The sequence below is a fragment of the Temnothorax nylanderi genome, unplaced genomic scaffold (genome assembly GCF_030848795.1).
Source record: "Temnothorax nylanderi isolate EJ_2023f unplaced genomic scaffold, tnyl_v1.0 TNYL_tig0147_pilon, whole genome shotgun sequence".
Classification (NCBI taxonomy): domain Eukaryota; kingdom Metazoa; phylum Arthropoda; class Insecta; order Hymenoptera; family Formicidae; genus Temnothorax; species Temnothorax nylanderi.
Window position 1 is genome coordinate 326,243 of NW_027249209.1, and position 17,796 is coordinate 344,038.

General features: G+C 36.6%; 1 protein-coding gene across 1 annotated transcript; it reads left to right on the forward strand.

Annotated features, from left to right (window-relative positions):
- Window positions 1-5,804: 5,804 nt before the first annotated feature.
- Window positions 5,805-7,439, forward strand: LOC139777422 (fatty acid synthase-like). The gene is made up of 3 exons (XM_071714841.1): window positions 5,805-6,065; window positions 6,332-6,563; window positions 7,000-7,439. The coding sequence occupies exons 1-3, from the start codon at window positions 5,805-5,807 to the stop codon at window positions 7,437-7,439; spliced, it is 933 nt and encodes a 310-aa protein (XP_071570942.1).
- Window positions 7,440-17,796: the final 10,357 nt, after the last annotated feature.

Consider the following 17,796-nt stretch of genomic DNA (forward strand, 5'->3'; position numbering starts at 1 on the left):
CCCATGCTATCCTCACTGATCACCGGTTGGAATTACTAGCGCAGTGCAAAAACTTAAAAAAGTTATATCTTGTTGGCGCAAAACTTGATATACCTGATAATTGTTCCGTTATTTTGAAACAATGTCCTAAACTGGAGGAGTTTTATTTCATATACTGTAATATAAATCAATTGGTTAATGAATTGGTTAATCAATGGAAGGAAAGATATCCGCACGTGTCCGTCTATACATTCTGCTGACAATTGAAATAGTTTTTGTTTAATAGGTTCCCGGGTGGAAATGTGTCTGGGCGATCCAAGTTTCTATTTTGGCCAGAAAGGCCAGAAATGATATTGATCTACGGCCGAGAGTCGGCTCAGTACTGGGCATGTATTGGGTCGACTTAGAAAATTTTCGCTCGAGCGGCGCCGGAGGTAACAACCGCGCGAAAGCAACACGCCGCGAGGGGATTTAGAAAGCTTTTTGCTCGAGCGGCGCCGGAGGTAACGACCGCGGCACAAAAGCAACACGCCGCGAGTATGATATGGCAATCAGTGTTGTCTTGGGGCAACATTGCTCCGCGAGCCAGGGCCTAGATAGTTTTCCAATATTGGAGCTGGCCATTATTGCCGTTACCACCCAATACAACCCCAGGCTAGCCTTCCATCATAGCGCCCACATTAACTCGTGGAAAACTAGCCGGAGCCCATACAGCGCCAGGTTGTAATTTCCACCCGGGTTAGGACAAATCAATTTACTTTTTATATGTTTACTTTTTATATTTTGGCTGTACTTCCGAATACGTCCATGCTCAGATTTAGGTGAAACTTTGTGAATAGGTTTTTTTTAGATAAAAAACACATATACCAAAAGGATTTTTTGCGACTCCAAAGTTTAGCAACTTTTTTAACATTTTTAACTTGCTGCCTCCGCGCATACATTTTCCAACTTGCTGCCTCCGCGCATACATTTTCCACGCGAAACAAACCAAAACAGCTCTCAAGTAATGTAAACAACCATAAAGTCATATACAAAGTACAAGTATATTAACTTGCTGCTTCTGCGTATACATTTTCCACGCGAAACGAGGTGCCACATAAAGTGAGGTACATCTTCTACCTGGGCACGCCGAAGGCGTGTCCTAGGGGGGGTGCGGGAGGGGGGGCGAAGCCCCCCCTGCCCACCCCTCAACCTCACCCACATCGCCCAGTGCATTGTAATACTGAATTTGGTTGTAATATTGAATACTACCTACATAGGTTAGATGACGCGCTTTAACAGTATTTAACTGTTTAAAGCGCGTCACTAATATACAAAAATGGGGAGTGGGGGTGAACCTTGGTTCGCGTGGAAAGTGTATGCGTGAACTATTTCGACATATTTATTAGTCATTTATACCTTTTCAATACTCAAAATAGCTGCTATATTTTCTAAACTTTTTTTGTCAATAACTTTTTAACAAACAATGACCCCCGACTAAAATCACTTGCATGTTACTCGGGAGGGTGTCCTTGACAATATATGTCGAATTCAAGGTCATCGGGTATGCGCGGAGGCAGCAAGTTAAAAATGTTAAAAATGTTGCTAAACTTTGGAGTCGCAAAAAATCCTTTTGGTATATGTTTTTTATCTAAAAGGAACTTATTCACAAAGTTTCAACTAAATCTGAGCATGGACGTTTTCGGAAGTTTCGCCTATATTTTTATACTTACAACTTTACTTTGTAAAAATTATCTGCTAAATAAGGTTTAAAATAAGTTAATCTTTAATAAAAACGAAATATTCACATTTATTTATAGTTTTGTTATTTTCGAACCGTTTTATCTTTCTTTTCTTTTTCATAATTTGAATTTTTTGGGCGATGGTGTCATTTCTTTGTTTGAAATAATTGTTTAGCGAAATACTAGAAAAACTACATTAACCCTCGGAGAACACCCACGGTCAATTTGACCCTTACCTCGAGTTTTTACTACATTTTAAGAATATACACGTAAAGTTGTAGCCAGAAATATTAAAAATAAAAAAAATAAAAAATACAATTTTTTTCGTAAATTACGTTTTTTTCAAAAAAATAATTTTTTTTGAATTTTTTTAAATATGTAAATAATTCTAACGGCACTTTTTATTTATATCAATTGATTTAACAATGTTGTAAGTACATCTGGAAATTTTTTCAAGCTGATCGCACTCGTCAATTATAAAATGGTAGACGATCAAAGTGTTTGTAGGGTCAGATTGACCCAGAGTGTTCTCCGTGAATAAACAAATAGGTGTGTTCTCCGAGGGTTAATAACATCGTTAGTAAATTCTTGATATTTTTTATGTTTTTTTTCGTTTAGAAATAGATCTCCTGTGATACTTTTTCTAGTTGCAGTTTCTAAAACAGCTTTTCGTAAAGGTCGTTGTAAAAATTTATTTTTATACTGTTCTGAAATAAACTTATGAAAGCTACTATAAATATTGGCAGAATTCAAATCAATTTCCTAGGCAAATAGCAGTTGAACACAAATAAACGGGCGAAAGCCATTTGACCAGGCAGATAGCATTTGCTTACGACACATAATATATATAACTTATGCCGAACCATAAAGATATATATATATATATTGTCACGACTTTTTCACTCCCGGAACGGCCCGGGGCGTGTGCCGGATCAAAAGGGGAAAGGAGACCGGGATGATAGGCCTCTCCGGTGATTCTCTCGCACCTCCGACACTCCACGAAACGATTCTAATGTTGGGCGCCAGACGCGTAAATTGGCGTCCGCGAAATCGCGAGAAACCAAAAACGAGACGCAAAACGAAATGAGTCGGTGTGCGAGGGAATGGCTAGCTCGACCTAATAGCAGGGCGGGGTTGATGAAGGGCAGCGCGGTATTCGGTGGGGTGACGCAAAATAATCAAGATCACGAACTCAAGCGGTTAACAGATAAAAGATAACATTTATTTTGTAGAAATTTTTGGATGAAACAGTAAGTGCCAATGTGGCTTTCAAAACAAAAGCAAATAGCAGGTGGTAGATAACGCGGGCGTCAAATTTCGAATCCAAAATATGATAACGCGGACGCCAGAAATAAACGGAAAATTACGTTAACTCAGTACACGCGCGGAAGGCGCAGCAAGAGAACGTGTGAGGAAAACTAAACTTACAAAATCATCGAGATCATATAATTTCACAGCTAATAATAGTAGAAAAGTTCGCGGACAAATCACATAGAATATCGGTACAAATTACGACTGACTACGACATAACGGAAATAAACGCGAAATAATAGCGCGAAATACCGCGAGATGATAATGCGCCACGCTTGGAGCGCGTGAACGCAAGTTCCCAAACCCGTGCAGGGATTCTGTCGCCATAAGGATCTTACTCTAACGCAAGTAATAATCCCAATCTAACGCAGGGAATAATCTTAAACTAACGCAAAGAGTAATCTTAAACTAACGCAAAGAATAATCTTAAACTAACGCAACGAACGCGACGCGAGTAACGTCCCAACGCAAGAAGGAACGAACGCAACATGTGATATCGCCAGGGATATCCTCACGCGAAGAATAAGGCGCCGGGGCGCTCGACGTAACGCGAAATACTAAACTAACGCGAGAAAATATACGGAATTACCGCGACCAATACTATAACTAACGCGAAATGACCGATTTATCCTAACGCAAGAAACTGAGAATACGCAAGTGATTCTGCTCGAACGCAACACACGCGATCGTCAGCGGTCGTCCAACGCGAAAAATGATGCGCCGAGACACTCGGCACAACGCGAAATACTCGAATTAACGCGAGAAAGATTACGGAATTACCGCGAGTAATAACGAGACGCAACGTTAGGTCGACGCGAATGGTATCTTAAGGCGAACCACATCCTACCGCGAATAATATCTCAACGCAGCCGATATCGCGAGGATAGTCTAAATGTCCGAACGCGAATCGTAAGTGACGCAATTAAACCAACGCGAATATCCCTCTGACGCCATTAATTACGCGTGCAGAATCTAAGATTCGACCGGGCGAAATACTACGCATAACGAGACACGCGGTCGTGAACGCGAAGGGCGCGAGAAATGGCGTATTCGCGATATCGAACGTCGTCATCGACGCGCCTACCGCGATCTCCAGAGGTTCGTATATTTCGATCGCGATCCCACGGCCACGAGACCATTCCGGTGCCCCTCGCTCTCGCTATCGATCGCTAAATACGCCTTGTCGGCGAATACGCTAGTTATCGCGAATTTTCCCGAGCGAGAGCGCGACCCGGGGAGCGGTGTCGTGGCTTTACATAAAACGTTACCGAGGCAACCTCACCGTAGGCAGATTCTCTCCCGAGGGTCCTCGCCGTCGTCCCAAGGGTCGTAAAGAGAGCAGCCAGACGTCGTACTCAGCTTCAAAATGCGACTTAACGCGAAGAGAATATCGCGACTTGACTTGTGACGTGCGTCGGTTTTCGAGGACGATCTACGAATGCTCCCGAAATTTCGCTCGATGGCGGAATCGATAGCGCACCCCACCCCGGGCGTACGCGGCCCCGCGACGTTGGAGCGCGGACCAATGAGGGGTGAGCTCGCAGGCTCGCGGCGGATTCGTGCGTAGGGCCGTGAATTACGGCTTTCCGCAGGGCGCTAAACGGCCCTTCGCTCGCGCGGCAAATTTTCCGGGATTCTTCCCGGCGGCGGACGGGACGTGTCTGCCTCCGTGTTCCTTCCCGCACCGGTTCGGGAATGGTGGCCACCATCCCGGGATCCGGTCAGCAGTGTGAGTGAGCTGATTTAGCCCCGGCGTCCCGGGGCCCTGCCATTATGGGTCCGTCCGCCGCAGTGCCACGCGCCGCGCGCGTGTTTTCCTGCGCTCCGTCGCTCTCGGCGGCCCGCGGGTCGCTTCGATCCGCTTTCCGTCGTCCGATCTCTCGCCGTTATCCCTCTCGTCGACTCCGCTTCCGCTTCCTCTGTATCCTCTCAGGAACTCCAGTCTCAGCTCGGTGAGGCGCCACGCAATGATACAAAATAAAAAAGGATCAGTAAATGTAACGCGATTACAATATGCCCCTGGAGATCTCGCATCGATTCGTTGAACCGTCCTCGGGCGTGAAAAAGGTCGCGAAACCCGCGCCTTGTGACGGTGGCGGGGCGCTGCAACGATGCAGCGAAACTGCAACGTCACAATATATATATATATATATATATATATATCTATATATATAAAGGAAGATGTCCTGACTGACTCACTCACTCATCAACGCCCAGCCCAAACCCCTGAACCGAATTTTTACCAAAAGTATATGAAATAGGGGTAGAATTTTCCGGGGAGTGCCACTAAGAAGGGATTTTTAGAAATTCAAGCCCTAACGGGGTGAAAAGGAGTAAAACGTTTTTTCACGGATTCTTTAATATCGCCCAGGCCAAAGCCCTGAACCGAATTTTTATCAAAAGTATATGAAATAGGGGTAGAATTTTCCGGGGAGTGCTACTATGTGTATAGTTTTTCGTTACCGATTTTCTTGAAACCGCAGACAAGTATGTACGCAGACAAGTATGTTTTACATACTTTTCCTATAAAATAATATCAAATAATATATGTATGTATAAATTTACATATAATTTTATGTTAATTTTCCTATCTAAAACATATGTAAAACGTAGAGATACATATAAATCTTAGATTAATCTATATATATATAATACATATAATAATTATATATATATATATATATATATATATATATATATATATATATATTACAGTTAAATGTGTCTATTTTTATTCTACTTACGTCATTAAAACTTTTAGGATGGACATGATGATTTATTATGTTTTTATTAATGCCAACAGAACATCCAGATATTCCTCAGCGTACAGGAAAGATTAACGATATTGGCAAATTCGACGCCCTGTTCTTCGAGGTCCACTTCAAACAGGCCCACACGATGGATCCGATGTGCAGAATGTTACTGGAGCATGCTTACGAAGCCGTCGTTGATGCGGGAATTAATCCAAAGCAATTGCGTGGGTCGCGAACCGGCGTTTTTGTGGGCGCGTGTTTCTCAGAAGCTGAAAAGACCTGGTTTTACGAAAAATTACAGGTACGTTAGTATCATGTCAGTATTAATGCGCGTCAGTATATTACGTAACAATAGATAGACGAGTTAAAAAGAATAGGGATTCACTTTGTCAATCTAAATTTGGATGCAAAAGGAATTTCAAAGGTCAGAAATTTCACATTTCTGCAAAATTTATAATTACTCGCCTGCTTATTGCTAAAAATAGGATAGAAAAATGTAGGAGGCGAAGATGTTAGCAATTAAAGTAAAAAATTATTTTCTATTCTTAATTTTCTTGTGATGATTAGGTAAATGGCTTAGGACTTATCGGGTGCAGTAGAGCTATGCTGGCAAATAGAATTTGCGACTGGTTAGGAGTGACCGGACCATCTTACACTCTGGATTCCGCCTGTAGCTCGAGCTTGGTCGCGTTGGAGCACGCTTATCGGTGCTTGCAAGACGGCCAATGCGACTCCGCTATCGTGGGCGGATCGAATCTGTGCCTTCATCCCTACGTATCATTGCAATTTTCTCGTCTCGGTACGATTCCTTGATTACGTTGCAACGTAAAAAAAAGAGAACTCACGTTTCCTTGTAAATATTGATTGTAAGCAGAATCCTAAATAAAAAGAAAATTATACTATTATTAATTAGGTAATTACGTGCAAACGGTTTTGCATTAAAAATGCAATACGACTCTTTTTATTAGTTCTAATGTAAATAATGTAAGTAATGTGTAAAGTATCAATAGTAAGAAGCATACATTACTGATATTTATAATATAAATCATACATATATAGGATGTGATCCCATAAAAAATTAATAATATAACAATTATAATAATAAGTCAAAAAGATAAAGTAAAATTTTTTTTATAAAAAGTTTTGTTCTCAAGATAATCAATGAATACCGTACAAAGAATTGAGAATATAATAGGTGATTATTTTCGTATATTTTATGGTAATGATGATTGCAGGGGTTTTGTCGCCTGATGGTCGCAGCAAAGCGTTCGATGCCGACGCGGATGGCTTTGTTCGCAGTGAGGCGATTTCCGTCATATATCTGCAGAAGGCGAAGAACGCGAAACGGATCTACGCCACGGTGGTCTACGGCAAAACAAACTGCGACGGTTACAAGAAGCAGGGCATCACGTTCCCGTCGAGCTTGATGCAGGGCAACTTGCTGAAAGAGTGCTACGAGGATTGCGGCTTAACACCGAACAATTTGTCCTATCTAGAATGTCACGGTACCGGCACTAAAGTCTGCGATCCCGAGGAGTTCAACGCGATTGAGAAAGTCATCTGCAAAAAGAGAACTGCGCCTTTGTTGATCGGTTCTGTTAAGTCGAATATGGGTCATTCCGAGCCCGCTAGCGGTCTGTGTCAAGTTATCAAGGTAACTCTTTTTTTGACGTAGAACTACGTCTTTCTCGGGGGGTATGGGGAAATTTGGGGGGCACGACTGCAACGTTTTCTTGCAACGTTTTCATGCAACGTTTTCATGCAACGTTTTCTTTTTCTCGAAAAGTATTAAAGAAAAATATACTTTATTATATAGTTTTTGAAAGCTCTTGATGTAAGCTAAATGTTTTCGGGGTTAATTTTTCGATATGGGTTTTTTCTCGAAAAGTATTAAAGGAAAATATACTTTATTATATAGTTTTTGAAAGCTCTCGATGTAAGCTAAATGTTTTCGCAATTTAATAAATAAATAAATGAATAAATAAATGGATGAATGGATTTAATAAATACATAAATGAATGAATGAATGGATGAATGGATGAATGGATAAATGGGTGAATGGATTTTTTTAAATCTTGAAAAGTATTAAAGGAAAATATACTTTATTATATAGTTTTTGAAAGCTCTCGATGTAAGCTAAATGTTTTTGCAATTTAATAAATAGATAAATGAATAAATGAATGGATGAATGGATTTAATAAATAAATAAATAAATGAATGAATGGGTGAATGGATGAATGGATGAATGGTGAATGGATAAATGGGTGAATGGATGAATGGATGAATGAATGAGTGAATGAATGAATGAATGGATGAATGGGTGAATGGATGAATGGATGAATGGGTGAATGGATTTAATAAATAAATAAATGAATGAATGAATAAATGGAATGGATAAATGGATGAATGGATGAATGGAATAAATGGATGAATGGATGAATGGGTGAATGGATTTAATAAATAAATAAATGAATGAATGAATGAATGGATGGATGAATGGATGAATGGGTGAATGGATAAATGGGTGAATTGATGAATGGATTTAATTCACCCATTCATCCATTCACCCATTCATCCATTCATCCATTCATCCATCCATTCATTCATTCATTCATTCATTTATTTATTTATTAAATCCATTCACCCATTCATCCATTCATCCATTTATTCCATTCATCCATTCACCCATTCATCCATTCCATTTATTCATTCATTCATTTATTTATTTATTAAATCCATTCATCCATTCACCCATTCATCCATTTATTCATTCATTCACTCATTCATTCATCCATTCATCCATTCATCTATTCATTCATTTATTTATTTATTTATTAAATCCATTCATTCATTCACCCATTCATCCATTCATCCATTCATCCATTCATCCATTTATCCATTCATACATTCATTCATTCATTAATTTATTTATTAAATCCATTCATCAATTCATCCATTCACCCATTCATCCATTCATCCATTCATCCATTCATTCATTCATTCATTCATTTATTTATTAATTAAATCCATTCATCCATTCATCCATTCATCCATTTATCCATTCATCCATTCATTCATTCATCCATTCATCCATTCATTCATTTATTTATTAAATCCATTCATCCATTCACCCATTCACCCATTCATCCATTCATTCATTTATTTATTTATTAAATCCATTCATCCATTCACCCATTTATTCATTCACCATTCATCCATTCATCCATTCATCCATTCATCCATTCATCCATTCATCCATTCATCCATTCATTCATTCATTTATTTATTTATTAAATACATTCATCCATTCATTTATTTATTTATTTATTTATTAAATTGTAAAAACATTTAGCTTACATCGAGAGCTTTCAAAAACTATATAATAAAGTATATTTTCCTTTAATACTTTTCAAGAAGGTTTAATAAATAAATTAATTAATTAAACAATAAATCAAAAAATTAATAAATAAATATATTAATAAATAAATAAATAAACACATTGCTTACTTATAGTTTTTAAGTGTGCAAGTAGAAACTTGCACATTGCTTCCTCATAGTTTTTAAGTGTGCAAGTAGAAACCTGCATTGCTTCCTCTATTTTAAGCTTGTATTTTATTCGATGCATAATTATTTGTATTTATTTGTTTTGGCTTCCTCATAGAGGAAGCTTTGTGAGCGAAGGTTAAACAATATTTAAACAATATTTAAACAATATTTAAACAATATTTAAACAATATTTAAACAATATTTAAACAATATTTAAACAATATTAAAATTATATAATTAGTTTTACGGAGTGGGTACTAAGACTGCCCACTCTAACCCTCCTCCTTTCTCAGGCCTCAATCCTCAAAAAATTTAAATTCGACGTTTTCGAACATAAGCAACACATTGGTATCAAAAACTCAAAAAACAATTTTTACTTCGGTCTTTTCTACCCCTATTTCATATATAATTCTTTTAAATTCGGTTGATTAGACTTAGCTTTATATGCGATCAAAATTATAGACCTTTGATCGCGTATAAAGCTGGTTCTAATCAACCAATGGCATCGAAAACTCAAAAAACAATTTTTACTTCGGTCTTTTCTACCCCTATTTCATATATAATTCTTTTAAATTCGGTTGATTAGACTTAGCTTTATATGCGATCAAAATTATGGAACTTTGATCGCGTATAAAGCTGGGTCTAATCAACCAAATCTTAAAAAATTATATATGAAATAGGGGTAGAAAAGACTGAAAAATATAATAAAATTAGAAATAAATCGATATCTCAATATTTGCGGAAATTAGAGCAACCACGGACATTTTTAAAAAAATTCAAAATTTTTTAAAAAAGAACCTTTTTACCGATCATCGCCAAATTCAATACCAACCTTCCTTGAATGATACTCTATCGATTAAAAAAAAAAACAGCCCGATATCTCAATATTTGCGGAAGTTAGAGCAACCACAACATCAAATGTGCACATACACACACACACACACACACATACGGACATGTTTTTTTAGGCGATATTTCGACGTTTTACAACGATCTGAACATATTGACAGAAAAAACTCAAAAACCAATCTCTTCGTTGGTTTCTTCTACCCCTATTTCATATATAATTCATTTAAATTTGATTAACTAGACCCAACTTTATGCGCAATCAAAGGTTCATATATGAAATTCACGAAAACAAAGCTTCCTCTATGAGGAAGCAATAAATAAATCAATCAATGAATCAATAAATAAATTAAACAATAAATAAATAAATCAAAAAATCAAAGAAATAATAAATATATAAATAAATAAATAAATAAAACATTAAATCAAAAAATTAATAAATAAATATATCTATAAATAAATAAATAAATAAATAAATACTTTAAATTTTATCTTTGATTTTCAATTTAAAACACATTGTTGGCCGTAATCGACACGTAGAACTACGTCTATTAGAATAGAACATATATGGAAGAGGCATTGAACATCGAGTCTGTGTCCGACATCGTGCGAGAGAGAAACGTTAATTGTGCGAGAGAGAAAGGTAGTGAAGCCTAATCGTCCGCAATGCGCATACGCAGATATCGATAACCATATAGTACTATTTCATGTTAAAGTATTCAGCGAAGGAAACTAGACGTAGGGCTACGTCAACTGTCAGTTGACGTAGTTCTACCTTGTTGGCACAAACTGTGCCGCAAGCACAGTTATGTTTATGGTTTATAGTTTATGGTTAAACAATATTTATATTACATCCAAAAATCGAAGCTTTTTATTAAAATTTAGTTAGAAATAATTAATTAATTTAATTTAATTTACTTTTCAAAAATTTATTCCGTTCATCAGATTGAGGGCATAAATCTTCCTTATCCATATTCGTACAAATGGCTTTAAATAAATTACTCTTAAAATATTCAGTTTTGAACAACACCGTTTTTAAAATTGACATATAATACGTGAAACTAGTAACTTAATTTTTATTGTTTTAAATTGAAAATCAAAGATAAAATTTAAAGTATTTATTTATTTATTTATTTATTTATAGATATATTTATTTATTAATTTTTTGATTTAATGTTTTATTTATTTATTTATTTATATATTTATTATTTCTTTGATTTTTTGATTTATTTATTTATTGTTTAATTTATTTATTGATTTATTGATTGATTTATTTATTGATTTATTTATATATTGTTTTATTGATTTATTGAATTATTGATTTATTTATTTATTGATATATTTATTTATTGTTTTTTTGATTGATTTATTTATTGTTTAATTTATTTATTGATTTATTGATTGATTGATTTATTGATTTATTGATTTATTGTTTTATTAATTTATTAATTTATTGATTGATTGATTGATTGATTGATTGATTTATTTATTTATTAATATATTTATTTATTAATTTTTTGATTTATTGTTTAATTTATTTATTTATTTATTAAACCTTCTTGAAAAGTATTAAAGGAAAATATACTTTATTATATAGTTTTTGAAAGCTCTCGATGTAAGCTAAATGTTTTTGCAATTTAATAAATAAATAAATAAATAAATAAATAAATGAATGGATGAATGTATTTAATAAATAAATAAATGAATGAATGAATGGATGAATGGATGAATGGATGAATGGTGAATGAATAAATGATTGAATGGATGAATGGATTTAATAAATAAATAAATGAATAAATGGATGAATGGATAAATGGGTGAATGGATGAATGGATTTAATAAATAAATGAATGAATGAATGAATGGATGAATGAGTGAATGGATGAATGGATGAATGGGTGAATGGATTTAATAAATAAATGAATGAATGGATGAATGATAGAATGGATGAATGGATAAATGGATGAATGGATGAATGGATAAATGGATGAATGGGTGAATGGATTTAATAAATAAATGAATGAATGAATGAATGAATGGATGGATGAATGGATGAATGGGTGAATGGAATTTGGGGGGCACGACTGCAACGTTTTCTTGCAACGTTTTCATGCAACGTTTTCTTTTTCTCGAAAAGTATTAAAGAAAAATATACTTTATTATATAGTTTTTGAAAGCTCTCGATGTAAGCTAAATGTTTTCGGGGTTAATTTTTTTTTTACATGCACTTTTTGCGCATGCAATTTTCTATTTTGAGACAGATACAAATGAAACTTTTGTATACAGAACATCAAAGAACAATCCGAAGAAGACAGCTGGCTTTCTGCTGCAAAGTTGCCGTACTTTGACGGTGATTTTTGGCCAGAGAAACTCGAAAACATCATATAAAAATTAAATCGGGAGGAAGAAAAGAAACGTAAAAAAGCTGAAACGGCGGAAGCAGCGGCAAACACAGCGGTAAGTTGTAGAAGATAAATGTTCTTATTTGCACACAATAACCGTCTTTCTCGTCTCATATATTTATGTCCTCGGGGTAGATACTGGATGGAAGAAGAAAGCAGAAAATGTAGACTGTGCATGGAAAAAGAGGAAACCTTGAAACATGTATTCGAAGAATGTAAAATAACCGGAGAGAAAGAACAAACCTGGATACGACAAATAACTGGAAAAAAAGCTCTAGCAAGAATGTCAGAAATAACATGGAAAAGGAAAGCAAAAGAAAAAGAAGAAAAGAACAACAACGAAGAAGAAGCCGACCTTTAGATTAGGAATAATCCATATGTAAAAATTACTGTAAATTTAGAGTAGGGTTGAAATTTAGGATGAAGTTTAAAAAGACAAGACGACTAAAACTAAAAACTGAATAGAATGCACATGAATAAATTATATTTTATTAAATGTATATAACAATTTTGTTAATAAAGGCCATTATTATTATTATTATTATTATTATTATTTATGTCCTCGGCTTTGTATCTTCTCAGATATCTTCGCTGTCTGAAGACGCAGAAACTTCAGACGGTAAGAAGAAGGGTCAGAAGATGACAAAGAAATCTAAAGCGAATCAAACGAAAAACAGCAAAAAATCGCTTAAGACTGGCAATAATCTTTGGACAAAAATAAGTGCTATTATAGATAAACACAAGAAAGAACACTTTGTCATTAGGTTGCACAGCGCTGAAAGAGCAGCCAGTTTGCCAGTAAGTTTTTTTTTTTATATTTTACAGATCTTTCTCCTCCCTGGAAGCTTGGTTTATGCGATTATTAATTCTTATCTAAATCTTCAGCCTATCGAAGAACCCGATCCCGTCATCAAATGTGATCTAATGGACGGCCGTGACCCATTTCTCACAATGGCAAGAGAGAGGGATTGTGAGTTCTCGTCTCTCAGAAGAGCAAAGTTCAGCACGCTATCATTATTGTATGAATTACATAAAGTGTACGTATTACTACGCTAATGCAAACTAAAATACATGTTCTATTGCCTTTTTTTTTAAGCATTGCCCCTATCAATGCTTATTAAATAGCGAAATGCGCGGAATGTTATTTAACGTGTTTCTTCTTCTCTTAGAGGGAATTAGTCGAATGCGGTGATGCAACAACCGCATTCCAACTTGGCGCGACAGCAGACACCGAAACAGCTGATGCAGCAGCAGACGCATCAGCAACTACCTGGTCAACATGGGGGAGTCGGCGGCTCATTCGGTTCTAATCAACCCCAACAACAACGTGATTTGGAGATGCGGATCGCACGGGTGGAGAACCTGCTGGAGATTCTGTTACGGATCGTGTTCGGACATATAACACAGCGGCAGCCGTTCACTCCACCGCCCGTGCCCTCGCCGCAAGGCGTCATGGGTCCGCCGGGGATCTCCGTACAGCAACAATTGATGGAGTCAGTCCGTTCGCCACCGCCCATCCGATCTCCACAGCCCGACCACCCCTCGCCACGACCTGTCCCTTCCCTGCCTAATTAGTCGGGACCGTTGCCGTATCACCATCCGTCTGACGGCACGCTGGCGCATTCGCGGCCACAACTTCGGCGGCGGTCCCAGCCAGATGATCCAGGGCTGGGGTCCAGGTACGACCACGAGATGATGCCAGGTACGTCCACCGGCCATCCCGCCATGGACAACTCTCGCAAGCGCCGGCGAAAGCAGACGCCAACGAAACGCTGCCCGCGGCAGTTGAGACGGCTGCGACCGTCCGCGTCGCCTGAATTTAAATAATACCAAATGCTCGCTTTTTGAAATTGTACATATCGAAGTATCGAACCCTGACAACGCGCGTTTCATCAAGTTTCGTCGAAAAGAAAGAGGGAAAATGCAAATCGGTAGGATGAGGAGGAACGAAATTATTACGTATTCTCCCCTCGTATCCTCCAGAGCCCCCTCTTCCTCGCTGCTACTCGTGCATTTTTCATATACATATACATTATACATTCATATAGTATACATACATACATATATACGTACATACATATATATATATATATATATATATACACAACATATATGTATGTTGTGTATACTTAACGTTAGTTAATAATTAATAGTTCAAATACTATTAAGTCGTAATTAGTATCGTAAATGTACGCAATTATGTACCGCTACTATTATTAACGTAACGAAAAATACAAAGTATATGATAAAGACTTGTATGAAAGATAAACGATAAAGGCTGATTTATAGAGGCCGTAACCGTTGATTTAAGCCGTAATCTTTAAGAAATTGCCCAATCACAGTCGAATGTGAGAAGAACAATCGACTGTGATTGGTCAATTTCTTAAAGATTACGGCTTAAATCAACGGTTACGGCCTCTATAAATCAGCCTTAACACTGCAGATAGGGAAAATCTATTAGAGTATTGTATGTACGGGGAAAAAAAAGATAATTTATTAGCACGAGGGGTGGCGGTTTGGGGGTTAATCCCCCCCTAACCCGCCACAAACATTTTCATTTTCAGGGATTTGTAGGGGTTTTAGCCGGTAGGCCATGTATGCAGGATCTTTTGCGATGTGCATACATGGAATCCGGCACTCCCCCCGCCTCTTCCCGGGTGGGGGGGGATCTTCCCCCCGACTAGGGGGGCTATTGGGTAAGGGCCAGCGCACGAACATTGCCGTAGCGTCTTACGCCTTACGTGAGAATCTTGCGTTACGCGACACGCAAGCCAATCTTACGGCAACGCACGAAGAAAAGCGTAATGTAACGTACGTAACATAAGACTAATTACGTACGTTACGTTCTTCTTTGTGCGTTACCGTAAGATTGGCTTGCGTGTCGCGTAACGCAATATTCTCACGTAAGGCGTAAGACGCTACGGCAATGTTTGTGCGCTGGCCCTAAACCTGACGGGGTTTTAACCCCCGATGGGATCCCAATAGTCGAAGATTTCCCCTACGTAAAAAAAAAAAAAGCTCTGTAAATACTAGACTATTATTATCGATGATTATTAATTTATAAATATTATTATTATATATATTATAATATATTATTATTATTATCAACATTAATCTATTACTATGATCAATTCATGCATAAATCTATTGTAATATTTGCAAACAAACGAGAGAGACGAGTTCACGCGCGTCATTACTACACACGGGTTACAGATTGGCCCTCGTAAAAAACACACCGAACTACATTACATGACTAGGGCCAGTGTTGTATCTTAAGTAAAGCTCTAAGTGTAAGCAGTGACGACGGCGGCGCTCGAACGGCTGCGAGCGCCGCCTGAATTTAAATAATAGGAAACGTTCGCGAAATTACGAGAGCATTAAGCCCCTTGCACAATGCCAGGCAACAGGCAATAGGAACAGGAAATAACCAAAAAATCGTTAATTACAACCTAAAAAATTCGAATGCTATGATTGGTTGGCAACAGGCAATAGGCACAGAATTTCGAACGTGACGGAAACTCTGTGTCTATTGCCTGTGTCACTGTTTATTCTGCATTTATACATGATTTCCGATTTCTATTCCCTGTTCCTATGCCTGTTGTCTGGCATTGTGCAAGGGGCTTTAGATAATTTATCTTGAGAAATTCGCGCTCGCGCAGCTGAATGTATCGAACCCTGACAACGCGCGTTTCATCAAGTTTCGTCGAGCGATTGAGCCTGACACGCCTGAGGGTACATACACACATATATATATATATATATGTGTGTATGTATATATATATACATATATGGAGGGGTTAAAGCCATAGTGGTGTAAGTCACTTTTTTTAACCTATCGAGTTAAGTTCATAGATGCAGTCTACACATGCAGATATGTTGAAAAAAGAAGAAAAAAAGTGGTCAAAAAAATTGACTTACACCACTATGGCTTTAACCCCTCCATATGTATGTTGTGTATACTTAACGTTAATTAATAATTAATAGTTCAAATACTATTAAGTCGTAATTAGTATCGTAAATGTACGCAATTATATACCGCTACTATTACTAACGTAACGAAAAATACAAAGTATATGATAAAGACTTGTAGGAAAAATCCATTAGAATGTTGTATGTACGGGGGAAAAAAAGAATTTCTGTAAATACTAGACTATTATTATCGATGATTATTAATTTAAATATTATTATTATTATCAACATTAATCTATTACTATGATCAATTCATGCATAAATCTATTGTAATATTTGCAAACAAACGAGAGAGACGAGTTCACGCGCGTCATTACTACACATGGGTTACAGATTGGCCCGCGTACAAAACACACCGAACCAGATTACATGACTATTGCCAGTGTTGTATAAAAAAATAATATTCTATTAATATGTCATTTAAATCCGAATTAATTATTCATGTTTAATCCTCTTAATCGAATGTTCTCTATATGTTCTCTATATCAGTAATAGAATACACACAGAAAAATATATACTACCTACAAGTTAATATTACTTGCTTCAAGTATTTGATAAGTTCATATATGAGCAAATCTACCATAAAGTCGTCATAAGTATCACATTTACTCAAAACATATTCTAGATCTTAGCAAGTTTAGTACTTGAAACAAGAATATTAAATTAATACAAACATTCTGTTTACTTACAATATAGAGTCCACGGAAGAGAAGCATATACTTCAATAAAGATATCACATTTTCTTGAGAGAAGTTTATCCGTTATTTGAATCAAGTAAAAATTTTATTCATTTAGAATAATCGTTTACTTAAAAAAAGAATTTGTATTCTTGATGATTACAATTAATATTATTTTTATTTATTTAATTTTCTTTAATTCTTTAGTTTCTAAGTGGAATGTAGGTTAGGAGGTTTTCGTGCGTGGTGCGGAGGGGTACAGTTTAGAATATAAAAATTCCTGTCCTCAGGTGGACTCGAACCCGGTTCCTCGTGGTTATGAGTCTGACACTTTATCACTAGGCCACATCTCTGATTATATTCTTAGTGCTGCAGTATCTAGTTTTCACAGAAGTGATTCATTGATTTCAAGTATTTCACATTCTTACCTAAAGAATCAGTAAATATTCAAATCAAGCTTATGTGGTTTTTCTTAGATAAAGTTTACAGAATATACTTGAAATCAATGAATCACTTCTGTCAAAACTAGATACTGCAGCACTAAGAATATAATCAGAGATGTGGCCTAGTAATAAAGTATCAGACTCATAAC